At 37.5% G+C, this 27,682-nt stretch overlaps 1 protein-coding gene across 1 annotated transcript in view; it reads left to right on the top strand.

Moving 5' to 3' along the window:
• The first annotated feature begins 392 nt into the window (after window positions 1-392).
• Window positions 393-27,682, top strand: part of rnf126 (ring finger protein 126) — a 44,712-nt gene continuing 17,422 nt past the window's right edge. The window contains exons 1-5 of the mRNA XM_052038224.1: window positions 393-487; window positions 12,022-12,083; window positions 15,324-15,387; window positions 22,677-22,927; window positions 23,585-23,653. Coding sequence (XP_051894184.1) covers window positions 416-487; window positions 12,022-12,083; window positions 15,324-15,387; window positions 22,677-22,927; window positions 23,585-23,653 — 518 coding nt within the window. The 5' untranslated portion in view covers window positions 393-415. The remainder of the gene's footprint in view (window positions 488-12,021; window positions 12,084-15,323; window positions 15,388-22,676; window positions 22,928-23,584; window positions 23,654-27,682) is intronic.

The raw sequence follows: 27,682 nt of genomic DNA, 5'->3' as shown, positions 1-27,682 counted from the left end.
GTCATTAACCCGCAAGGCTGCCTCCCCACAGACGTTGCCTCACCTGCCCAATGTTTCCTGTATTTTCAGCTTCCGTTTCTGCAACTTCAGACTTCGCTGTAAGTTTTAAACTTCAGTTCTGCTGAAGAGTCAGCCACTTGCGGCATTGTTTCCTGCTCCTCCCTCCACAAATGCTGCCTGACCCGCATTATTTTTGCCAAAATTAAAAAAAAACCACTCACACGACAGAAGCGGGGCACAACTCCCCACGTTAGAAGGGGTTAAGTTGCAATGGGAGCGAAGGGGAGACAGACGCACTCTGCAGAAACATCCAGTGATTGACAGGTTCAAGGCACGTCACAATTGGCGTATGAGGTAATATTTTGACACGCCTGGGCACCCGTATCGTACGTCACTGTGGCGGACTTACGTGAGTATGGCGGAGGCTTCCTCACAGCCTCGCTACTTCTGCCACCGCTGTTCGGCTGAGATTCTCCCCAGGCTGCCGGTGAGTAAACCTTCTCCCCCTTCCGAAGCGGTCCCGGGGGGGTGTCGGTCGGCGAGCCTGCTCGGCGGCGGGTGATGCCGGTGCGCACCGAGCCCGTACGCCGGGCGCCTTCGTTCCCGGGTAACACGAGCCGGGCCCGAGCCGCTGCCCAATAGCGTCCGCCCGCCTGCCACATAGTGCGCCCCGGGCAACGCGCAGGCGCGGGCGGCGCTGCTGCCACAAAGTGTCCCCCCTCCCCGCCGCTGTGCGCGTGTGCGAGCTGCCAAAGGAAGCAGAAACTACTTTCCAAAGTATTTAAAAACTTTTTTTTTAAATTGGTTTATTATTCTCACATGTACGGAGGTACAGTGAAGAACTTGTCTTGCATACCGATCGTACGGGTTAATTCATTACACAGTGCAGTTATTAACAAGCTGCTGAGATTCAAATAAAAATCCACTGACCTGAAATGTTAGCGTTTCCCTTTCCACGCATGCTGGCTCATCTCAGCTTGTCGAAAACTTGCACTTGATTGAAAGGCTCAAGGACAGCTTCTATCCCGTTGTTATAAGACAAAAGAATGGGCCACCACCATTGCACCATTCAGATTATTTTGGTCCCCAACCTATCACGAAGCTTCTCTTCCCCCTCTTGTACCATAAGATAGACTCTTGACCTCACAATTTACCTGGTCATGGCCTTGTACCTTACTGTCTGCCTGCACTGCAGTTTCTCTGTAACTGTAACACTGTTCTGTATTTTGTTATTGCTTTTCCCTTGTGCTACCTTGATGTACTGATGTGATGAAATGATCTGTATGGATGGCATGCTAAACAAAGTTTTTCACTGTACCTCAGTACATGTGACAATAATAATCTGATTTACCAAATTTAATTTTGTGTTAATTTGACCATTTGCCTATATTTTCCATCCTTTTCATCCTTCAGATGGGGGGGGGGAGGTGAAGAAGTAGTGATATTAAAAAAATACTATATTGGAAATCTCATGTAGAAATACAACTATGACAGATTTAAAAATTCTAGGCAATTTACCTAACACCTCAAGGACAGCAGCGGTTCAAGAAGGTAGCTCACCACCACCTTCTAAAGGGCAACTAGGGATGGGGAATTAAATGCTCACTCAGCCTGCAAAGCCCACATCTCTTGAATGAATGAAAAAAAGTGAGAAAAATGTATCAAGTAGTTGTGATCTGTAATTCACTGGAAATAAACATAAACAAGGTCTCCTGGTTCTTGGAATATAAAAATTGTAAAATGCAGGGCTGCAGATGTGCCCAGTAAATTGAGAAAGGATAAACTGAAGCAATATCACAGATGCTTTCTGATACAGACTGAGAAGGTGAGTTACCTGAATATTAATTGCTTCCCCCCACCGCGCATAGATACTGCCTGACTTGCTGAATGTTTTAAGCATTTTCTATTTTTGTTTTAGATCCCAGCTTCTGCAGTTTTTTTTTATTTTTCACCTGCTCTATTAGGAGCAGGCACAAACTAAATGGGGCAAATCTTTATGCTGTAGGAGTTCAATTATTCCATGATTTAGAAAATGATTGAAATAACAGCATCTTGTGGATTAAGGTTGCTAAAGCAATAAATATTATTTTCCCTATAGATGCCGCCTGGCCTAGCTATAAATACAATTAATTTAAAGCAAATACAATTTGCAAGTTGTATATGTATATTTCCAGCAGAATTAAAAGTTTGGATAATTTGAACTGATTTCATGTAAATTGATTACATTTTCTTATAATTTCAATTAATTTTCATTTGCGTAAAAGAGCATGAACAGATGAAGTGGCACAGTGGTGCAGCCAGTGGAGCTGCTGCCTTGCAGCGCCAGAGACCTGGGTTCAATCCTGACCTTGGGTACTGTCTGCATTCTTCCTGTGACTTTGTGAGTTTCATTCAGGTGTTCGGGTTTCTTCCCACATTCCGAAAGATGTTCAGTTTGCTAGGTTAATCAACCAGTGTAAATTGCCTCTAGTGTATAGGTGAATGGTAGCTTCTGGTGGGAGTTGTTGAGAATGTGGCAAGAATTTTTTTTAAAATGTGATTTAATGTAGGATTAGTGTAAGTTGATGGTCAGAACAAACGTTGTGGGCCAGAGGGCCTGTTTCTGTACTGCATCTCTCTGTGACTCCAAGCGTATCATTTTATGGTCCTATAATCTATAAAGTTGACATTTTTGTTATGATATAATGTATCCAATATGGAAAGATACCTGACAATCTGTGCCACTATTTAGTTGGAGCAAAATCTGGCAACTGTCTCTCTTCGGAATTTCCTGAAGCGCCACCTTGTGTTTCTGAAAATAAATCAAGGAAGTAGCAATGACATTAGGACATGCAGAAATAAATTCCTTTCCTATTTTGTATCTTTCTCTACGGAATGCAGGTCTAAAAGTGTCAGTCAGGTTCTTGGAGAGACTAAGGAATTTAAGGGAATGTTTTGTGTCTAAGACGGTGATGCTGATTTTCATGAAGGATTTACTTAGTAAAAAGTGATAATGAAAATCAGTCCTTGGTTAAACATAAAAAGGCACAACCCAAGACATCAAGTAAAGCCTCTAACCATGATTTGCTGTGAATGATTTGTTTCATATTACTGAAATCAATACCTTTTAAACAAAATGACTGTTGACCCAAGGAATGAATAGTCATTGCCAAAGTTATTTTCTGTTTCAGTTTGTAGTTTCACTTTTTTTCTACATTCTCGAAAGTTCTGTCTTGATGACTGAGGTGGGTAATGACTGCAGTCATTTCAGCATTAAAAAAAGTTATGCTGGTGTAAAGCATAAAAAATGACACAGGCCAATTATAACACTTTAGCAACTCTTTGATTCAAATCAGTCATGTTTTAGTGGTAGCTTTCTTGCTCTGAGTTTATAGGTAGTGGGATGAAGTTTATTTGCTGAAATGTGAGCAATTATTGTCGGCTTGAATTCTAATGAAATACTGCATAATATATTGGTGGAAGGAATCTGAATGGTACATTGGGCCCCATCTGGCCTTTGTTGGATGTAAAAAATATTTGTGAAAAGGGTGTTGGTGGTAAGAAAGGTTTCTCCTAATATGGTAGCGAACATCTACCCCTCTACTATGGATGGCCCTTGCTGTCCATAAATTGGCTGTAATGTTCTTTGGAAGGAAGTGAGGTTAAGGTGTTGCACACAAATTCATTTTTATTTTTTTGTATTGTAGGTAGTGCTTGTGAAAGATTCAAGGGTGGTCTCATAGGAGTTCGCATGCTATTCTCTGGAAAGTGCCAGCTCATAACATGTGACTGTTTGCCCTGCTTTGCTTTTGTTTAAGTCTTGTGTTTTGTTCCTGACAGCATGGTGCTACAGTTCATTGAATACCATCTTGTTCTTTGCAAATACTTCCAGTTCATTCTCTTGTGCCTTTAATAATCTCTGATTTTAATGCAAATTATTTTCATTGTTTCTTTGAGTACATCTTTGGTTTCAATTGTAATGATCATAACTTTAAGGAAAAGCTGGAGAAGTATGTGAGGAAGTAATGAATAGAAGGATCTGCGAATGGTCTTTGATAAAGTAGGATGGGAGGTTGCTGGTGTAAAGCATAAAAATGACACAGGCCCAATTATAATATTTTAACAACTCTTTGGTAAAATAATATCCAATTTGTTTTGGAAGTGAGTAAGAACTTGGTGCGCAACAAAGTTTTCCCATGTCACCCCATTTCCATACTTTTCTATTCCCTGTGGAGCTAACTACAGACATGGAATTGTAATCCTATTTGATTTTGTTGTTATGTTTTGATTTTTTTTTAAAATTCATCACCATGCTTAAATATAGATAATTACAGTGTTAGTGATGCCATGAGTATGAAAAATCTTGATTGGCAAGGCTGCAGGTGCAAGTGAAATGATGTTCTTTCCCCAGGTGAATTAATTATCTTGATACAGTTGCAATGTCCATATGTTATGCTTGCTGGTGTTTTCCTTTTTAAGAAAAGAAATCTTGACTTTTGCTTTGGAAAATGTGGTTCCAGTTTTTCTGTATTTATTCCATACACTTTTCATATGAAAATCAAGCTTCAAAGCTCATTATTTTTTTGTATTTCTTTGTTTAAATTATGTCTGCTTGTAGAGGGTTATTTTGCTTTTGTGAAGTGTATATTTGTACTGTGTGTTTAACAGTACAGCTTGTGACTGGAATAGTGAGCATTATTTTCACTTGCAGAATAGCATTCACAGGGTGTGAAAAAAAGCACTAATGTACATTATAGCAATGACATAAGACATGACCAAGTTTGTGTGCCATGGTTGAAAGTTCTGTGAATTGTGTAAATTGTTGAACTGTTTAGAGTTTTACTGTGCAGAAGATAATGCATTAAAATCTTTCAGTCTGGAACTTAATTTGAATTCTGTCCACACTGAAGCAATCTTGCCTCCCGATCCTTTCCCTGTCAATTATCAGTATCCCACACAAAAATGACTCCTTGATACTCCTGAGTCCTTTGTGCAGTCTCATCAAAAACAATGTGGATGGCGATAAGGAGACATTGATACAGTTCAGGCACCATTCTGAGATTACATTGTAGCTGGAACTTTGGGGGGGGGGGGTGTGGTGAGGAGGGATTTGAAAACAAAGATGAGGATTTTAAAATATATATCTTGTTGAACTAGGAGCCCATATAGTTTAGCAAGGACAGGTCAGTGTGTGGAAAGATATTGGCAGCAAAGTTTCGAAAATAATTGATACTGTGGATTTTCTTTGTAAAGATATTTACAGTACTGTCATTCACCGGTTGCTAATACTGGATATCAGTCACTAGAGATTGACACCTTAACCCCCAAGGGTTTGGATCAAAGGAAAAGCTAAGAGTTAAAAGTCCTGTATATGGTTTTCAGTGATCATTAATCAATTAATGCACCCTGTACAGTGGAGACTTAATCAATCCTTTTCCTTTGATACCAGTAAGAAACGTAATAAGATCTCTGGTTTTCTAACTTTGTATCAGTAGACTGTCGTATTGCTATATGAAATGATTTAGAGTACTTTGAGTATATTAGATCATCTAGTTTATCTAGCGTTTAAGGAGTGTGATATAAGAATATTTGGATTATCAATGAGCTAATTTCATGTTTTGTGTTATTAGCTGTAATTCATGTTTTGTTGTGATTTCTGTTATTTCATTACATTGCAGCAAAACACCTTCCTTCAAATAGGTTACTCACCACTTCATGGCCTATCTAGCTTTAGCTGGTACAGCCCATCAGATCCTTCTCTGCTGGTTTTCTTCCCTCTTGTGTGAGGCCTTCCATTTAAAAAAAACTACAAAAAATTATGCCAAACGGATCTCTTTGGGAGGTAGGATGATTTGTGAAGAGCTGACAGCTGGGATATAATTTTCTTCTGTGGCTGTGAGGTTCCTCTCTGAACTGAATTAGGACAAGGTCAATCCATACTTTGGTGGGTGTGGACTCACTGAAAATCTATGACAGTTTGGAAATCTTCTACTCTAGATATGAAAAATGATTTTCTGCTGACAGTGGAAGGTACTTTTAGATTAAAACATTAAAACAGAATGGCTGAGCTTCTGTACTTTTACCAGTCTTTGATGTTTTCACCTATTTGTTCAAAAACAACACAAAATCTGGGACATTATTGTTAATATCCTTATTGTATGCCCATAATGCAAATAATTTAATATTCTCATAACTTCGTCCAAAGGGAAAAACATATTATTGAGAAACTAATATTTACATGGATGTGTGCAGTCATCTGTTTTTAAATTAATCTTTGGCAGACATTTTCTCCTTTTTGAATTTCTAATTGTCCTTGCAAAGTTATCAGATTTAAGTAGGTGCCAGGCAAACACTACACCATATCAGAATGCAACAGTTCTGATTAGTGTTTAATCGGAGCATGATGAAGACTATGTAAGCTTTTTGTCTTGTGTTCATTTCAATTGGATCAGCAAAATAAACTCCTAGAAATCTAGTAAATTTTATGCTTTCAAATTTGTATTGCCTGCACAAGTTGTCCAATTTAAGACATATTGATAGTACTATGGGTCTCACAATGAAAATATTTAGAAAGTTTTTTTTGGAAGTACAAATTAAAATTAAACCAATTGATAAGGGCTAGCATTGGTTATTATTTATTCAGTTAACTAAAATGGTTACAAATTCAAAATACAGCAGATAAAATAAAAGCAGAGAATTTCCAAAATGCTCATCAAGTTGGGCAATAAATAGGGAATGGGGGAAGAAAAGTTAACATTTCAGGAGGATGACTCTCCATAAGTATGAATTGATTGAAGACTAGCATCTGTTTTGGGAGGGGGCTCAAGGTGATCATGATGGATCATTCATTTGGAAACTCTAGCAAAAGATGTTTCCAATTGCTTCAATCTTGTCTTCAGCACTTGCATTTTTCTGTTCTGCCATCAACTAGGATGGAAATATTTGTGGAGCCTCCTAGTCAGTTGGTTAATGGTTCATCTCTATTCACAACTGGGTATGAGGACGCTGCAAAGCTTTGATGGGTTAAATGATTTCATACATTGTCTTTAGAAAGCTGGCTCTACCGTTTAACATGAATGTAGGCTTGATTTGTAGCTTCAGTCGGTTAGACCGTGTCTTAGGCATGCCTGGTGCTGCTTATATGCACCTGGGCATACTAGGGTTGGTTAGTCTAGCTTAAAGATTGGAGGAAATAATGTGCTAGGTTACTGCTTTCAATGTTTTTTCTTGTGTTATCCCACCTTTATTAACTATTTTTGATCTGTGTCATGTCTCTACTGACATCTGTGAATGATGTTGAATTAAGATGTTTGGTGACAAGTAATGAACACAACATTTGAAATAGTTGGTACAATTTGGGATATAATTTCTCACACAATATGCATGCAACAACATAAACTTGCTGTGTAAGGCAATCTAGAATATGAGTTCAAACTCTATAAAGCAACTTGGAGAAACTGAATTCATTTTGACTTTTCAAAAAAAAGTGAAAAGAATTAAAGTTGGCACAGAGCTGTTGAGAAAATCCCAGCTGGGCTATCAATAATCTTTATGAAATAACCAGCCTATTTGACTGCAGACCCATGTCAGCCTGGTTGACTTTTCCTTGCCCTCTGATATAGCCTAGTACCTGGGCTAACTAATTAGCTTACTATTTTTGCTCATGATAGTGTGATTAAGGTAGTAATTTGCACTGAAATCAACACAGAATCTGTATGGATTGTGTTTAAAAGATTGAAAAATGACCTCTTTTAGAATTCTATAGATAACCAAATATGGTAAGCGAATTCAGGGAAGAAATATAGGTAAATAATTTCATGTCAAGATATTACTTCGTATGACATTGCGACATGCCTTGAATCCAAACAGGTAGAAGTAACAAACAAAAGCAAAAAATGCTTTTTTTAAACAGTGTACATTGGATTCTTTTTTCACTGAAAAGTTTAACTGGCAAAGAATTACTGCTGAATCTTATGATTTGTAATATGCCAAAGCAGGAATTGGAAAAACATCTTGATAATGATCACAACAGATTGTGCTTCAAGATAATGTATGAGAATGATACTAGTAGAATAGAGACTGCAGAAAAGAGCCAAGAAGGGGGAATTACAGAGGTGAAGAATGTAAAACTGGGCAAAATTATTGGAAAACAGCAAAACATTGGGACATCTTAAAGAGAAAATTAAGTGCAAAGGGAATGAATTTTACTACAGGAAGGTGATAATAGGGCACTGTGAATAGGTAGAGAAGTAAAGGGAAAAAATCACTTTAAAGTAAAAAGGTATACAAGTGATACTGAATTGCTAAGGGTTGGGGGGGTGAGGTGGGGGCTAATGGCAATACAAAAATCCAATCAAAATTTTAAAGAAACCTCAGGCAAAGAAAAATGGCTTGGATATTGCATTAGGAATTGTGAAAATGAAAATGTGTTTTTCATCTGTTTTGAAGAGTTTCTGCTTTTTTCCTGTTGAGCTCCCACTCATCAGCAAATTGGAGTTGGTACTTCCTTTTGCAATTTGCCCTGACAGTTTTCCTGTCCCTGTCATATTTGGTGGATTGGATGATGTTATTCGGGTGTGCTGTTCGTCTTCATTAGTTACTAATGGAAATTGAAATATATCCCAGTTTTGTGCACTATATGCAGCACTTATTTAAGAACATCAGAAATGTTCAAAATTCAATTTCTAGGGACAGAGATTCCCTGATATTGATGGCTGGCAGCACCTGATATTGATGGCTGGCAGCACCTGATATTGGTAAAGACTAAATCCAGATCATTGTGGATAGCATTATATTTGCATTGTATTGCAAATGACAAAATCCAGGGCAATTATCAAGGGTCACAAAAAGTAGTGTTCCAAAAGTAGTGTGGCGAAATGGTAGCGTAGCAGTTAGCGCGATGCTATTACAGCACCAGTGATCGGGGTTCGATTCCCGTCACTGTCTGTAAGGAGTTTGTACGTCCTCCCATGTCTGCATGGGTTTCCTCCGGGTGCTCTGGTTTCCTCCCACATTGCAATGACGTACGGGTAGGTTAATTTGGGTTTAAAATGGGCGGCGCGGACTTGTTGGGCCGGAAGGACCTGTTACCACGCTGTAAATAAAATTTAAAAAAAATTTAATGAACAAATAATAAAAGGGAAATTAAATTAAAATAGGCACTAACCATGGGCAAGGTAAATGGTAGGTAGTGCTTGCCTTAAATTTTATTAAGAAAAAAGAATAATATTGAACGTTTACTAGCTTTGGAAAGGATGTTTAAAAAATGGTGAGAAAAATAACTGGCAATTAAGTAAAACAAATTGGATAAGTTCCCAGTTTCAAAATATGGCTAGTAGATGGTTATTCAGGGTGGAGTAATGTAGAAAGTTGTGTTCTGTTGGGGCTGCTATGATTCATAATTTGCACTTGGAAGCAAGTAGTTACAAAAGAGTTAACATATGTTTTGTGAGATTCTTGTAGGTAACTGATTAAGATGGCAACGTAATAAAAGTATGTGTTAGAAACTTTGTAGACTGGGCAATTAGGGGCTTTAGGAAGAAAGAAATGTCACGAGAAGGGCAAAGGGGTCTAGAATTGTAGGTGTCTAGGAATACAGGTGCTAAAATAATTAAACATCATCATAACTCGGCAAAGCACAGGGATTTATTTTGAAGGTTGTGGGATTTAAAAGGAATCTTAGTTAAGCTGCATTGCAGGAGTTGTGTACAACTCTGAATAGTCTAACAGCAGCTATAGAAGGGCATGAGACAGTGCAATTAAGATTTATATGACTGCTGCTACAACAAAGATTCTGAAAAGAGAGAACCATGAGGTACTGCGAATATTTAAAAGAAACGTGAATTGGTTGGATGTATTGGAGGTGGATAGAATATTTCTATGTTAGGGAGAATCCAAAAATACAAGGTAATTGCTAATTTAATCCAGGAGGAAAATAAGGAGGGACTTCTTTTATTCAATGAATGGATGGAAATTCTCATGCTTTCAAATGGAAACTAGATAAATACATGCGAGAAAAGGGAAAGATAAGCTAAAAGGCTGAGATGAGACTGATTGGAGTTGCTAGAAAACTGCAGAAAATGCTGGAAGCAGTCAGCAGGTCAAGCAGCAGCTGTGGGGAGAGAAACCAAATCAACATTTCGGGTGAAGGACCTTGCAGAACTATAGAAATGAGAAAACAAATATGTATTCAGTTGTAGAGGTGAGGCAAATAAGGAATGTCTTATGACGGGATGTTAGCTAAAGTTGTCAAGGTGATGATTATTTTAAAAGCTGGCTGATTGACACAGTAAAAAAAATAAGCAAATTGAAACTATAAAACATTACAGCTGCATCTTTTTGGGGGTGGGGCTGGTTACCTGAAATTGTTCAATTAAAGAGATACCCAGATAGATCAGTAAAGTTGAATAACCAGCTTCTGTGTATTCTATGTTGGTCCAAGCCACTTCAGTAATGATGTAGATCTCTTTATATTTATTTCTTTGATGGGATATTTCTGGCTAGAAAGTCTTGGTGTGTAATTTGCTTTAATACAAAACAAAGACCTTTAAATGAATAGCAAGAAGAAACTTACTGTTTACATCTGGTAAAAGAGAGATTGGAAAGATTCATAAGTGGTATTGGATTAGTACACTTTTTTTTATTTTGTTGAACAAGACAAATTGTGCTGTTTTAATGGTTCACCATATGCTTGAATTTTATTGCAATGCAAGGAAAAATTTGATTTTCTGCGCATGTAACATTTATCTTGGGTGGTTTATTCAAGAATAGAATTGCATTTTGATTCTAATTGATTAGTTGTAAAATAATTCATTTCAGTTGATGGAAACTTTTGCAATGTAGTGACGAGGTGAATTCGAAGGGGAGCAGTACAATGACTCTACGGGTACAGGGAAGGAGTGAGTGATTGTTCTACATAGAGGCTAACGTGACTTTATTTTGCTTTGTACCTTTGATAGATTTTTATTTTGGAGACAGAGGAAAGGGCATGATTTCTTTAAGTCTACCAGTTTTGGTGTATTGTCTATAATGTATTGAGATCATTACTGTTTTTGCCTTTATTTGTATTTATTTCTCAGATTTGCTTTTTAGCTAACAAGCAATGTTTGTGTATTTAAAGCATTTTGCTTAATCATGTACTCCATGTAAGTTTTTTAATTGCTGAGTAATAATTATGTACCTAGTAATATTAATTAATATGCTATGAAGTTAATGCAGTTTCTCATCAATTGCCTCTGAATAATCACAATCCAAGGGGAGTGACTCTAGATGCTTCAGGTCATCAGGCTGAAAGAAAATGGCTTACTGCAGAATAGTGTGAATTTTAACCATCACTTTTTATCAATTATAGCAATGATTAAAATTGTTAATAAAATTTTATGATTAAATATTTCATAACTGAAAATAAAAACTATGTAACTATAAATTGACTTAACTGGCAAATTTGCTATTCAATCTGTGGCTATATTTGAACATACTGTTTTAATCTGAAGGTCTGAATGGAATACCAGCAACAAACCTTGTGCCATCTGTTATCTCTTCTGGCAGGAGTAATTGTTTATCAAAATTAACATGCAAAGAATGTAGAGGATTATTCTAAAAGATTGCCTTGTATATAAAATTAGAAACTGTATTCACAACAAAGATTATCAATTAGCTGAAAATTTTAGAAAATTGCTTTAAAGTTTTTACTGCACTTTCCTGTCGCTTGGTAAACATGTTGAGCATACAAGATTCCTATCTTTCCCGAAGGAAAAATATTTTCAAAAGGAAATATAATTAAATCTTGACGCCAACTGAATGGACACTTGTGGGTTTTGTTCTAAATAGCAGATTATTTATTTGTATCTTGCTACCATTATAGTGTTTGAAATAAAGGCAAAAGAATTCACCATAAAATCATGAGCATAAATAGTAAATCATCTATCCACTTCCTAATCAATCGTAATTATAGAGCAGCACCAGTATAATGTTATCTGCTAATTATGTAATGATATTTTTATGTGTAATGATAAGTCTGATGATATTGTGTTCTGTCCCTAGGAATACACATGTCCAAGATGTGACTCTGGTTTTATAGAAGAATTACTCGATCAAGCACCAAGGTAAAACAGCATAGATGCTCAGCAATGTCATAATTAGTTTTTTAACTTCAAAATGTTTTTAAATTGGACAAGAAATTCTGTGATGTGATAGTAGCCCCCAGAATATTTGTTGGACTGGAGAGATAAAGAATGAATTATGTGGAAAATTATGAATTGACTATAGAGTCATAGTCCTGTAGTGGTTTCCTATTATAGATATCAGAGTTAAATTTACTTGAAAATAATGTTGTGTAATTTTCCTGTCCACTCAAATAATTATAAGCAAGATATTTGCAAAATATTGAATTTTACTGAGGTACGATTTTTGACTACTGGCCTTGTAATTGCGGGGATTTTCTAGAACACTTCTGATTTGTGACAATAATATCAAACAAAAAGAGAACTTTCAAATAAGATTAACCAAAAAGAGAACTTGCATTTATAGGGCATGGATGGTTTTAGCTGACCAAATTTATGGAGAAAAATTTACCAGCTGAGAGTGCATTGAAGTGATCCAGTCAAGCAGTAACAAAGATGTGCATGAGGGGATCAGCAGCAAATGAGCTGAGGCAAGGCTGTCAGACATATTACATGTGAAAGTGGTCTAATGTTCACGTCAAGCCAGATTTGGCACCCAGATTTCAAAGTTTGCTTCAGTTTTCAACACAGGCCAAGAAGAGATTTGGAATTGTTATGGCTTTAGTTTTTCTAATATTTAAATAAGGGAAATTTCTGCTCATTCAGTAATGAATCTTGGTGAAGCAGTCTGAAAATTAGGAGTGAAGAGAGATTGAGAAGTTGAACTGGGAGTCATCCACTTTGGAGTGCAAACTCAAGGTAGTTGGGGTAATGTGTTGAGAAGCAGCCTGTAGATGAGAAACAGTTGGGGAGGGGGAGGGCTTGGTGGAAATTTGTGCAAAGCTAGAACCATGGGGGACTCCAGAGGTAATTGTATAGGGCCAATAAGAGGTCTTTGCTGGGTCCCAATAGCTGTGACAGGTTAAAAGTGGAACCAGGTGAGGTAGATAAAAGATCAGTGATAAGCAAGCTTGAAGAAATAAATGCCTAATGCTCCTATTTCAGAATCAGATTTGTTCACTGAGATAGGATGTGAAATGTGTTTTTTTTGCAGCAGCAGTACAGTGCAAAGACATAAAATTACCATAACTTGCAAAATTAAATAGTGCAAAAAAAAAAGGAATAATGAGGTTTGACCATCCAGAAATCTGATGGCAGAGGAAAAGAAGCTCTTTTTGAATCGTTGTGTGTGGGTCTTCAGGCTCTTGTACCTCCTCCCTGCCTTATCTTTTTATCAATAAACTTCCCCCTCCCAATAACAAGGAGATTGTTATATGGAATTAGGATTTTGTTTATTTATAATTTTCTTTTGAAAGTCTTGGAAAGGCTGAATAAATGTAGTTCTTGTTTATAATGGTAACAGAATAATGCGTTATAAAACAACATATTCTTGAATGTTGTAGGTGAGTACTGGCACACAAAAGAATTGCCCTCTGTGTCCAGCATATAATATATTAGATCCTAAATTGAATGGCAATTTATGTTATCACTTTTGTAGGCTGTCTTAATCCCCGCCTTTGTATCTTGTTGATGCAATTTGATATCTATTGTATTTTAATTTAAGTACTTATTTTTATCTAATATGCCCTTTGCAAACTATGCTAAGCAGTAGAAAGCCTGAAAGATAACATAAAAGAGAATATTCCTGTCATGATGAATTTATCTGTTGAGGTTTTGAAAGTGAATATTTCCAGGTGAATAAACTGTTTCTGAGAACTCATTTTTTTTGCACAAAATAGGTAGAAGGTGGTTATTGGTTTTAATATTGGATAAGCATTGCTATGTTGATTTAGCACCAAGCAGTACTTGGACAAGGATTAATGTTCTCCACAGGAAGGTACCTTGAATGCTGGTCACTGTACTGACTCTTCTATGAATTAGCAACTTTTCTTGGGAATATTTCATGAGAGCAGAAATTTTTGTTCCCTATAAAGGGAGATGTGTTGAGTGTTTGATTTCCAATTGAACTGAGTATTTAACAAGCTGTTATTTTTTTTTGAAATGCCATAATAACCCTCTGTAGTATTATTCTTGGTGTCCAAATGCCAAGAAGTTGTTGGGCTAAGTGTTCGAAGAACAAAAATCTTCAATCGTTAAGAGATTGTGAGTTGAAAAGAGCTACAAGGTCTATAAGTGTCTAATGTTTTATTTGATTTTCCACTTGTTTTGCCTTTTCTTCACCCCAGGGGTAAAGTCCTATCAAAACAGGAATAGCTCCTTGGGGTGAGAAGTGGAACGTTGCCACTGCAGATCCAACTTTAATTCAAGCATGAGTTTTCTATCTTTGGAATGAAGGGAGGTGGGAAGAGGAAATGATGTCTCATGGACTTGCTAGAACAGGGATGAATAGAAATTGTCTGTTGTATTTGGGTTGTTTGGCTTAGGATTTTGTATGTTTGAAAAAGATTAGTTGTTGTGTGACTTCCAATGTGTTCTTGAATGTTATTTGGCAATAGGAACACATCTACCTAAAGTGACTCTGCACCCAAATTGACAGGACTTTAAGTTATGTTATTGATGTGTATTCAATTATTACTGATTTTTTTTCTCTTTCTCCCCTCTGTGTGGTTTCTGGTGTAGTTTTTTTTCTGTAGAACTGCTTACGGTATCCTGCTGTTACCTAATCAGCTTCCTGATGAGTGGAGGATCAGGTCTATAAAGGGAGCATGTGAGAATCATTTTAAAAAGAACTATATTGGTGTTGTCTATTCTGTGTGAATTGAAATGAGGAAAGGGGTTTTAAATACTTGACTGAAGGTTTTCCCAAGCTTTTTCCTGTTAAGTAACAGTTAACATGCAGCTGAGAATAGGCTGGTTCATTTGTTTGGTTCCTGATGCTATTTAACAAAATGAACCATTTATTTAAAATAAACATCTGGTTGGAATAAGTAGTCTGCAGTGTTCCAAGGAAAGATGTAAAAGAAAAATTTAGAGTTGTCCTTGGATCTAATAGCATTAGATGCACAATATGTTAGGTTCCTTTAGGGAACATTTTATGAGTTTTGAAGCAAAATGGAGCAGTATTACTATATTTATCTGCCTTTGAGACAGATTCTGGGACTAATTCAGCAGTTGGTGCAGATGAAACCATCTGTCTTGCTGTGCATTATAGCTAGTTGGAAATTCTTATGGCATCTATACTTTATGACATTGTTAATTATGCAATATTTGGAATTCTTGTAGAAATGCTGAAAATGGCTCGAATTCAACAGCTTCCACAAGTGACCAGACTCGACAGTTATTTGAGGTTGGTAGCATGATTTTCCAGGGTTTCAAGTGTATTTAATTACCTTGCCATGCATAATGATGTTCATATGAATGTATTGTTCTTACCTTGGTTTCTGAGAGAACAGCATTTTCAGTGAATATTTATTTAATATCAATTTTTTAATCCTTTTTTTTAAAAAAAATCCAATGTTATCAATTTGCTCTGTTTTAACCCTAGAAAATACAATAGAATTCACTAAAATGTGCTTTTTTAAAAAAGAATTGAAATGTAATAGCACAGACCCTGTATCTTTTTTTGGAAATGATTGGTAGTTGAATTCTCTGTAATAAGCTTAATTGATTATAGGTTGACCCTTGTGCAGAGCCCTGCACTTTGGAGCCTGGTTAGTAACTTGAATTAAAAGGGACCTGACTATGTGTGTTGGGTTCAGATTGGCGGTTTGGGGAAAAAATGGCTTTGGGCTTGGACTGAATTTGGGCAATCGCCACTGTTTGACCTCATTGCGGAGAGGGCCACTATGCACTGGTGAGCCAGGATAGAACACACAGGAGCTGATACTGACAGGTGGGCAAGTATAGTGGCATGTGACGGAGGCCCTGTAGGACAATACCTGCAGCGAAGCCCTACTCAGCTACTGGACTCCTAAGCCAGAATAGCAGCCCTTCCAAAGTGTGGCTGAATGCAGCAGTGCTCCTTGAATAATTGCCATGAGATACATTCTAGCAGTGCAAGAAATCTAGAAAATTGCACATTTGTCATTCAGTGATGGATGATTTGCCACAAAGTCTGTGAACCTTTACCACCACTTAAGTGTTCTTGAACACAAAGCTATGACTGCCTTACTCAAAACTTAATTTAGTGAGCCAGGTAAAACAAATCATGGGTGTTGCAGTTACAGAGGAGCAGTGGCTAATGCTGGTGCATAGATCATTGCTGTTGAGCAAAACCTTAACCCCAGACCTGGGGCCAAGTAATCAAGTGTTTGGCTGATGTGTGACATTTTTTGTCCTGGGCAAAGAAGATTGGGCACATTTGTTGCCATCCTTGCTTGGCACGAAACAACTCATCTTGCAACATGTTTGTCCTTTTCATTGCTGGTTTTCTTACTTGCATCAACAAACAAGATGCTGGAGGAACTCTGGGTCAGACAGCATCTGTGGAGGGAAATGGACTGTCGACATTTTGGGTTGAGATCTTTCATGTGTACTTCTTTCTACTTGCATCATCTGAAATACCCCCAGAGTTTCCAGGAGACTGGCAATAACATTTTCCTTGCCATTCTCTGGGAAAAATATTTTCCATTCAAAATAAAAACAACTCATCCGATTTGATCTGCCTAAATACTTTCAATATGCATGATCCCAGTAGAACCAAGGACATACAGCTGTCCATCATCAAAGAAAATGTGTGCTTGGGGCCCAGGTGGCAAAGCAAAAAGGCAAAATCCTGAAAATACAATTGAGTTGGAGTATGGATACCCGAGCCAAGGTGGGATAGGTTTATAAATGAACACCCAAGTAGACCTCTGATCAACCCTGGATATTCAGTAAAGGCTGCAGTCGGTAGCGTTAACTGCTTATTAAGAAGTGCTATAACTAAGTTCCAATAAGTTCAAGTTTTCTATGTTTCCTGCAGTATTGAAACATGTTCAAACAGAATTGCCTTTCTCACTGTGACAATGATGCACAATCGCTCCTTGTTCTTGCCAATCTTTAGGTGGCCTTTGACTTGGATAACCATGGCATTATTCTCTGACGCCGTCTTCCAGTGTTTAGCATAATGGAAATGCCTTTCCATGGTTTCTTCACTATCCAGCTGAAGTCAGATCATATTCGGTAGAGTCTTCTTGTGGCATCATTACACCTGCTATCCTTGGCCCTTTTTCCTCATATCCTTGGTTATGATAGATGAAATGTGGGGTCGAGTTCCACTTGATATGAATGAAATATCTCGCATCACTTCTGTTAGTCTCTCTTCTGTTCCTGTGATGTCAGACGGTTTGAAATTGATTCTCATTGGGCAAAGAAAAACCATTACCTTTTAACCTCAAGCTCCACTAATTCATTGAAAATGCAGTTCTCTCTTTTAAGCTGCAAGCCCTGCTGATCCTATTCCATTGCTTTCCAGTTTTAGACCCATCAATTTAAAATGTTGAGATTTGAACTGGAGAATGAGTATCTTCATGCCTAATGTTATCTTTGTAAGCATATCCACTCCATAAAACCTTCTAAACTGTTTTCCTGCTACTCTGGTCCCTTGAGAATTCAAAATTCCTTCTCTTTACTGTTGACCTCCTTGCTGTCAGTTGTGTAGATCCTGGGCTTAACAGAATTACATTCAGAAACTCTTCAGCATTTTTAAGACATCTTTTAAAAGCCACCTCTGACTTCACAAATTACGAGAAAATTTTGGAAGGGATTACTTGTTATTTTTAGTCTGATTACACTTTTTAAGTGCCTTTGAACATTTTGATATGTTAACAGTGTATACAGATGCAAGTTGTTGCAAGATATTAGGGCCAGATATTTTTTCTTCAATATTAACTGGCTACCACAGTGTAGCAGGAAAGGGTGTGATTCCATTTTGTAATAGCCAAGAATCTTGCTGCCAACCAAAGAGGGATGCTGTTTCTTTCACCACTCTGGGAATGACGCTTGAATTTTATCATGTAGTTAATCACCTTGCTCAAAGCAGCAGCTTAAGGTGATCAAAAGTGAACTGATCATAACTGAAATTTGCTACTTGGTGATCATTAATGAGGCATGTAATCTTTGTGATATTACATAGAATGGCAGATCATGTATTAATGACAAAGAATGTAACATGGCGATGAAGACCAATCAAGAGTTGGAATGTGAACAAACATACAAGGTGTAGCTATGTGCAGTGTTTATTAAACACCGTAAACTGTTGGTCATTAGCCACTACTTCTCTCTCATAAGTCTCTTAAAGGGTGTGCTTGACTTGAGCTTTTTTTTGTTTCTTTGTACAACTGTTACATTCTTTCCTGTATTAAAATGTGAACTTGGAATTCCACACCAGTATGTGCACACTGTATTGTGGGCATAATACTGCTCATTTGGAAGATAAATGCCAACTTTGTCTGGTTGGGCCGAGTGGCCAGTTTCTGTGTTACAGTTTATAGTAAACTTTATAATATTGATACATGATACCAGCAAATGTATCAGTCATTATGCACATGTTATGCTTGAAACAATATTTTTAACATGAGCTGGCCCTGCTGGTACTTTGTCCAGACAGATCTGATTTTGAATGGCTAAGCAAATTGATTGTCATTTTTGTTCGTGTTTATCCCTTGGATATAAGAAAGAGAACAAGAGCCATACCAATGAAATGGCCAAAGTGAGAGAGAGAGAGTATGCATTTTACTGGGGCTAAGCTATCAAATTGGAGGTGTGTGAGGTTTAGCTGATCAATAGCTTTAGAAATATTATGGCAAACGAAAGCCAGAAGCAAAACAATTGAGATTTTGTAAGTGAGATACAAGTGAATTGTGAAAGCTTTGTTAACCTACTCCATCCCCACTCCACTTGCCCAGTGCTACTTCCTGGCGTGTCCATTCCGAGGGCCAAAGTGCAACATGCCTGGAGAAAGGTTGAGGACTCTGATCAGAGATCATCCTTTGTCTGATCAAGCCAAAGTGGATAACATGGCCATTTGTGATGACATGGTCAAGGAAATGGTATGAATATGCATTGCAAGGGGGAGATTGTGGGCGGATAGTTGATAGGAATCGGGGAAGAGAATAGGATGAATTGAAAGGGAAAGGACTAGTATAAATTGCAGTAGAAATTAAAGTCACTAGGATAAGAATTCACTCGATGGAGAAAGCAAAGAAGGTATCTTGATTTTTTTTAAACTGTAGTTGGATGTTGTTGAAAAAGATTAATAATTGTAGTAAGCAAAGCTATTTAATATTTTGGATTTGCAGCACAGCTCAAATTAATTGAATTTTTTTCCTGAAGTAATTGTTTGATTCATTGTGTGTAAAAGACTTAATTTGCTGAAGTGACTGCAGCTTAACAGCAGGTTACCAATTGAATGTCTCTGTGTGCTACTTACAGAAAATTGGATTTTTTTTAACAAGTATTTAAGATTTCATTATTAATGGAGCACGAAGGAACATCTACTCCCCTCGCTTCTCTTCCATCTTCAACCATCTACGACAGTTTCTTTTAGTATCTCTAGCATGTGATTTTGTATTTTTTCAAATTGGCATGTTTTTCAGACCGGTATTTGCTGTATCCGTTCACCATTCAGCCTTAACCATTTCTCATGTTCATAAAATTGCAAGTTTCTGATGGATTTTGTTCTTTTGGCAGGGTAGCAGTGGTCATATTTTGTTACAAACACAGCCCAAAATATAGACTGTCCCTGAGTTACATAAGGGCTCAGTTCATAAGAACTGTTTGTAAGCCAATTTCTCCATAAGTCGGAAGTGTCCATTTTCTATAATATCCCATACTGTATCGCTACATATGCATTGCTACCTGTAATTAAACTAATGAAACCTATACTGTATCCAGTAATTAATGAATACCATGAAACAGTATCTTTAAAATGCCTTAAAAATGCATGGGAGAATTTGTGTAAAGTCGGATTTTCTTAAATCGGATCATTCGAAACCCAGAGAATCTCTGTCGTTAAGAAGCAAGTATTCATTGTCCATATTGAAAGTGTTGGAGAGCCAAATTTGGTAAAAGAGGATTTATTTTGCTGTGTCACAGTTTGCTCTCAGTTCTTGGAATGTTGAATATCATGTGTGTTTTTAAATCCATTGCTTACTGAAAGGAAGGGACTACAGCAGATTAATTCTCTAATTTTTTTGTACAAACATCTTGGAGATTGGAAAGTTGTCAGTCCCTGTAAACTGTTATAATATTGCACCCAATGCATTAAGAATGGACAACAACTACAAACATTCCTAAAATAATTTAAATTACAAAAGCACTAACTTGTTTCACAAAAATACTGGAGATGATGAATATTTATTTCAAAAGTGAGCATTACAGGAACTCTATTTTGCATCTATTGGTTTGGAGACTTTTAAATCTTGAGAGCTACAGTTACGGAGTCTCTGAGCTGTCCTGGATATTAATAGAATTTTCATATTGTGTTTGCTACTTTCCTCATTTGGCATTTTTGACTATGTTCAATTTTAAAGATCAGAAAACTGCAGATGTTAGACATCTGAAATATAAACAGAAATTCTCATTGTTCTATTATTTGGTCATTGACCTGAAACACTCGCTATTTGTTTCCAAAATCAGCTACTGGGCTGCTGAGTATTTGTAGAATTTTCTGCTTTTATTCCATTTTAGTCTCGTCTCTTTGTATAAATAGAACTGCTGTATTTAGACTGCTGTCATTGTGGGGAACTGCACACACAAAGTTAACAGCTGAGGGATATTTCTGCCATACAATACTGTAAATGCAATAAATAGTGTCTGTTGAGGCAATTTGTTATTCTGTCAGTATAAAGCGTCAACCATCTAAATCAGTGGCAGAATAAAACTAGACTGAAAAGTGTTTCTCATTATACAAATGCATCAAAACAATATTCCAAATCTGATACTTTGTCACTGTTAAGTGATTTTCTTTAAATCAATATTGGTGCTTGATTGTCAGTGCGGACACGGTAGATCAAAAGGCCTTGATCTATGCTCTGTGACTCGATGTTAACTGAAGTGCATTTGCTTTAACTTCTGTAATCTGCTCTTGACTTGCTATATATAGATTTCTGTTTAAAGTGTATATGTGTATGATCATCTGGTAAGGACAGGATAGTGTACACCTAGGACTTTCTGTTGAATAGTTTGAAACACTTATTAACATTCACATTTGAATTATAACCATTTGGATGAAGCAGAAGAGGTAGGTGTGAATCAGCAAATTGTGCCCTAGTATGCAGGTTATAAATCTTAGGGTAAATATAAGCAGGGAAGAAAATATTTACTACTTCACCTCCTTAAATGTTGCTAAAAGTTGTCAGACGGGCATGTCTTGTGCTTAAAGCTGAAAAAGGAATATCATATTGGGCTTAATATTATTTAAGACAGATGGGAGCTAAATGCTTCTCCCAAAAAGGTACAAAAAGGAAAATGTATTGCTCCATGCTTTGGATCTTAGAAATGTAGATAGAAAAGGCATGCTTCCACATTCAAAGACGGCAAATAAGATTAAGAACCCAAAGTCTGATATGCACAACTAAGTATGTATAAGGAATAATACTGTCCATTATGATTTAACTTTTATTTAACATTCATTTGACTTTTGCTATGACAAAAAAAATCATATTTTGACACATCTTTTTCAATCCAATTTCAACACCCTTTTTGCCTGCTTTGTGTAGATTATTGTATTTAGGATTAACAGTTAAGCTCCAACTCAAATATAAAAATCACTGAAGAATATATAGGATGTCCAACATAATTTTATTCCCTTTATGGAAATTTGAAAGCATTAAGATGTGCCTATGTTGGACCAATATATGTCAGTTGAATTTAGCAGGGTAGATTATTCTCTGGTAAATTAACCCAGAAACGAATGATGTTACATGGTACTGAATCAGTATAAGATTTAAAAATTGAATTTCAGTTGGTCCATAACTGGTTAAAGTACTCCTTTTATAGGATGTTTCTTGTACTGCTCAGTAAGTACAATTTTCTTTTTCTGTTTGCCAGATCTGATGGTCTACTTGGACAAAGCATATCACTTTTAGTAGGGTTCAGGTTTCCCATTAGAATTATAGATTACAGGAGAGTAAGATAGGATACGAGCTGAATATCATCCATAATTTAAATACAAATCAGATCTGCTCTTGTCTGGTTTTTTGAGTACCCATTGATGCCTTAATCATTTACAATTTTATATGCACATAGAACAAATTATCCTGATGTCCTGGATCAACTCCCTTGACTTCTTGCTAAGGGACACTGGCACAGAAAAAGAGTTGAGATTGGGGCAGACCAGCCAAGATCTTATTGAATGGTGGGGCAGACTGGTAGGGTCAGATGACTTACTCCTGTTCCTATTTTTGACCTTGTTGTCAAGCAGAAATGAATTTTTATTTCCTGTTTCTGCTTCTGTCACTTCTGCATTAGGTTAATTTGGCTCTTGTATAGATATTGGTAGGGAAAGAAAGGAATATCTAAATCTCTGTACTGGCCCAAGGGTAAATTACCTTTTAAAAGTGGAGTAGATGGGGCCAAATGAAAAATGACATTTTTATATGACAGCTGGGCAATGTTTATTCCTAATTTTTTTTAAAATTCTGCTTATTTTAGGGTTTAGACCAGCATCTGCTTTCCTTACCGCAAGGAAGCTATGGACAGTTTACATTTGGTATTTTGGATGATCCCTTTGATCCCTTTTCCTTTGGGACAAACCAAACATCAGATGAAAACAGAGACTCTGAAAGCAGGAGGGAGCGGGAGCACCAATCGCGTCCACGATATAGTTCTAGGCAACCCCGAGCACCCCGTTTCCCATCACGGCGGCCTACAACACGGAATGAAGGTGTGCCAACTCTAGAAGGGTAAGTGTACTTTCTGGAATTTAAAAGTTCAACATTGTCATTAAATGTTGTTGACTTTCTATTAGAGGTGACCCCTGCATTGCAGGGTACGGAAAGTGGGTTGCATTCTTGGAAGATGGGCAGTATCACAATTTTCCATAACGTGACATCACTTCATCTGTACATGTGTCAAAAAAACTGAATTGGAAAAAAATGTGTTTGATGATTTATTGACTTTTTTTCACTAATTCTGTGAGAGTGAATTCTGTATTTTTTTGGATGGTGATTTGTGAATTCTGTAAGGATGAATTTCTGTAACCTGAATGGCCAAAGCGTGGGTGTCGTCTGTATTCATTTTAAAGCTGCTGTTTGTTGTTTATTTTACTTCAATATCTATTGGTGGTATTATGAATGTTGTCCAGTATGACTGAGTTGGAGCAATTAGTTCAAAAGAAAAACACAAGTGCATGTGAACGAAATAAAAGAGTATACATTTTGAACACTGACTATTTTACACTTAGGTCTCAGTATAAAGTGAGAAATCTTTTGATGCATATGGCATGTTGCATTATTATAGTTTCCATGTAGTATTTTTTGTCAATGGAGGCTTTGTATATGCTTGCAACTAGAGTAGTTGGTAATAACAATACCCACTCAAACTTTCCTCCTTTATTTCAGAATTATCCAGCAATTGGTTAATGGAATCATTGCGCCCACAGCAGTGCCACATTTAGGATTGGGTCCATGGTAAGATGTATTGCGAAAGCTACTGATAAGTTCTATTTTGAAGTTTGAAATGCTTAATTAAAGAAAATTTTGTGACCCTTTGTTCTGAGGCCTTTTCATCTAAAATAGGACACAGAAATAGCTGAATTTTTACTCAATTTTTTTGATAATAGCCAGCACTTGATTCATGGGCTTCACCAGAGATTCAAGGACAGGTTTTCAAGAGAAAAATATATAAATTCCTGGAACTTTCCAACTTTTATTGAACTGGACGTTAACCTGAATGATGTATGCTTAAGAAAATAATAACAGCAAGTGCGACATTTTTTTTCTTTTTCAAAAGTACTATATTCACAAAATTTCTAAATACATAATACAAGACATTTGCTCCATAGTATTGCATTAATTTTTCATTCTCATACATTGCATGAACAATGAACCGGAGAGGTCTTTACATGGATTCCAGCCCCTCTGTGCAGTGGTGGAAGGGTATTAAAATGCGACCTTTCCCTGTAATCCTGTCTGTGAGTGACTGGTTTTGGACCTTGATATGTGATGGTTTATATTATTTGATTTAAACAGTTGCCTGCATAGAATGACTAACAAATTTTAGGCAAAGTTTCCCTTTCACAGAATTGATGTAGTTACAAGCTAAGGGGTTGACCATTTAAAACTGAAGTGCGTAGAAATATCTTCTCGCAGAGGGTGGTAAATCGCTGAAATTCTCTACCCTGGAGGGTTGTGGAGGCCAGATCATTGGTGATATGTAAAAAGGAGGTAGTTAACTTTATGAAAGATCAGAGAATCGATGGCTATAGCGAACTAGCACAGAAAAGGAGATGAGGCCTGAGGTAGCTCAGCCATGATTGGCAGAAGAAGTTTGCAGAGCCAGGTGACCTACTTCTGTTATTTTCTTGTGTGTTTTTCTTTTGTGTAGCAGCAGTCTACATTTGCCTCCGTGTGTGTCCCTGCGAACAGCTGGTAAAGCACATTCCTGTGTTATGTAACTCTTAAGGATGAATTTCAGCAAGATCTGAACCTCTTTCCAAATCGTTGTGGCAGGTTGCGAAGGAGGGCAAAGCCAGCAAGGCCTTGGTTTGAAAATCGTAGCGATGGGCCATTTTCCAAACAACTTTGATCATTTTGGGGAATCATTGTACAGCATCCACCGTCTCCTTTTCCCTCATGGTCTTGAGGACAATTAATGCAGACTACTGCCTGACTGACATGTGGTGGTTCTTCACAAATTTTTTTGCAAGGAATATGTGGTATGACACAGTCCAAGTACAGTAATGTGGCCAGTGGTTCCATCCTTGGCAATATCACAGCCGATAGAACTTCAGCGCAGTGTCGCCTGTGTTTGTTTGCCCAGAGCCTGTGCACAATTTGATGCAGCCACACCCTTAGATCTACATCCCTCCTGATGGACTCGACAAAAGGGATAATACAAAATATTTAAGGAGAGATAGAGCAGTCTTGCCTAACACCAGAAGTGACCTGGAAGCTTTTCATTTCCCATCTTTAAATAGGATTGTATTACTGATGTCTGTGTAGGGCTTTCTTTTCCAATTATGGATTGGCTCACCTAACCTCATTTATGGAGCGGACTTATGAGAGATTCTGTCGGAGGTCTTCTCTTTGTCCAAGCTGACTGCAAGAGTACATTCGTCCATCCTGCAAGTAGGTGACTATATCCTTGAGTACTGGAAGGTTGTCAGGAACCTGCTGATTACTGCACAGGATTGATCCTGATTAATCACCTGCTCCAGAGCAGCTGTGACTTGATTGGCAATGACGTTTTCACAGAATTTTATAATCCAGATTAAGCAGCGAGATGGATTGCTAATTTTTGATGTCTGTCTTCTCCCACTTCTGCATGTGATGATGCCCATCTTAAATTCTGAGATCCTGCCAGCCAGAAACAGTGCCATGTACTTCCAGTAGGTCTGAGTTCCTCCTCAGCATCCACTTTCATCAACTGCAAATGCAGAATCTGTGTCAAAAACAGAAAATGTTGGAAAAGCTCAGCAGGTCAGGCAGTATCTGTGGAAAGAGAAACTCAACGTTTCAGGTCTGCAACACTTGGTCTTAGTCTGCATTCTTTTCTGGAGTTGGTGTATTTACCCTTGATTCTCTCTCTCATTTTCTGAATACCTTTTGAAGATTAAGGACCTCTTAAATGTTCGCATTGATTGCTCCCCACCAGTGTGTTGGGGAATCAAAGTGTGGAATCCTGGTTCTCCAACCTGCTTAGGTCTGGGATCACCAGTTTCATGCACAGCCTCTATTTTGCCTTTCTGACCTTCGGGTCTCCTTGTTGGTGATAGTCAGCAGGAGTTAGTGTTCGGGGAAAACTGATGTGATGGATCTGACTGTGAGCATTTGGGATAAGAACTAGAAGTTTATGTGGGATGTGACTGATGTATCTGGCCTTGACCAGGTCTACTGCCATGATGCTCCATCTGTAGAGTTACTGAAAACATCACAACTTGCCATCTTTTACCATTTTGTTCCAGAGTCAGGAGGTGATAAGCAGTTTGCTGTTGGCTCTGCCAGGTTATCCAGCCATGTTAATACTGCCGTTGAACTACATCATGTAGCTCTGACCTTTTTCTATTGCAAAGCTGGAGGGTGTGTTGATGAAGGCTCCCTTTGCATCCTCTTTAAATGTTATCATGACCTATCTTTGGCTTGTCTTGATCCTGGAGGCTGGTTAATTTCTATGGATTTTCCTGCTCCCTTGGGCATATCTGGGCAAGGAAAGTAAAAATGTCCACTATGTGAATGTGACACTGTCTTTTTTTGCAGTTCAGTCCCTTTGTATAGGGGGAGTGCAGAAAGCTTCTGCCTTCAGAACTGATGGTGGAACTTCACTCCCCTTTTCTCCTAAGGCCTGTAGCAGCTTCAAGTGTCCAGTAACATTTCTGAATGGTATGTCAGAATATCTATTATCTGGGAAATCCAGCAAGTGGAACATGTCTGTGTGAATCCAAACATTCAAACAATATTGTTCTGATGATAAACTTGCAATCCACCACGTAGCCATCATCCACATTCCTCACTGTCACTTTGACAGTATTGTGTGTACCTTGTCTACCTGCTCAATTAGCTGCCAAACCTGATTTGAGAAAGCAAACTGCTGTGGCTGGTAAAAGACACAGACTGATTCCCTGTCGGCACTGACATTCGCCTCTGCATCAACACTTAACACCAGTTCATGGCCTGAGTGAAGTGACCCAAGAACTTTTACACTGTACCCTTGGATTGAAACGTAAGAATTCATTTCTTAAGAACAAGCAGAACACTTGATCTTGGACCAAAGATTATGTTTTGAAGTAACAGAGACAGTTGTAACATACAAAGCTATGGACATTCAAGTGACAATAGCTTAATAACCATGATTGTAAACCATCCAGCTAACAATGAGTTTACAGGATCTGAAAGTTGTTCACTTTACAGGAAGTTATTTACTGAGCATAATCATGATTTTGTTAATTTGCGTATGGTGAGTTTCAAATTGTCACTTTACATTATGGCCCACAGGGGAGGTAGGAGGTAGGTATTATTTATCTAATAATAAATCTTGTCTATTTTCTTTTGTCACGAAATTGCAGCAAACAATGGCCAGTAGCTAAGCTATTTCCAACTTATCACCAGGATTTCTGCAGGAAATTGTAATTAGAGATGCAACAAAATATGATGGAAGTTATTAACTGTCAAACACACTGGCAAAGTGAAAATGTGTTTCGGTTCATGCCATTATCTAGCACCAACTGGATACAAGATTCACTATGTATTGGCTGTCACCTTGGTCAACAACTGCAGTCACTTGAAATTCACACTCCGTATGGGTTTTCTCTTTTGGATATCTGCTTCATATAAGCCTGTTCTGTCCTCTAGTTTTTACTGCTCCCTGTCCTCTGCATCATTTATTTGCATCTTCTTGACTGGATGCTAAGGTCATGTGTGTTAATTTGCAAATCTTGTGTGCTATTGTTCATCCAAATAGTTGGTCTCCTGAGATAAATTGATCTTAAATGTGCCATAAAA

This window comes from Pristis pectinata, chromosome 24 (assembly GCF_009764475.1).
Source record: "Pristis pectinata isolate sPriPec2 chromosome 24, sPriPec2.1.pri, whole genome shotgun sequence".
NCBI lineage: Eukaryota > Metazoa > Chordata > Chondrichthyes > Rhinopristiformes > Pristidae > Pristis > Pristis pectinata.
This window is presented reverse-complemented; position numbering and strand designations above follow the sequence as displayed.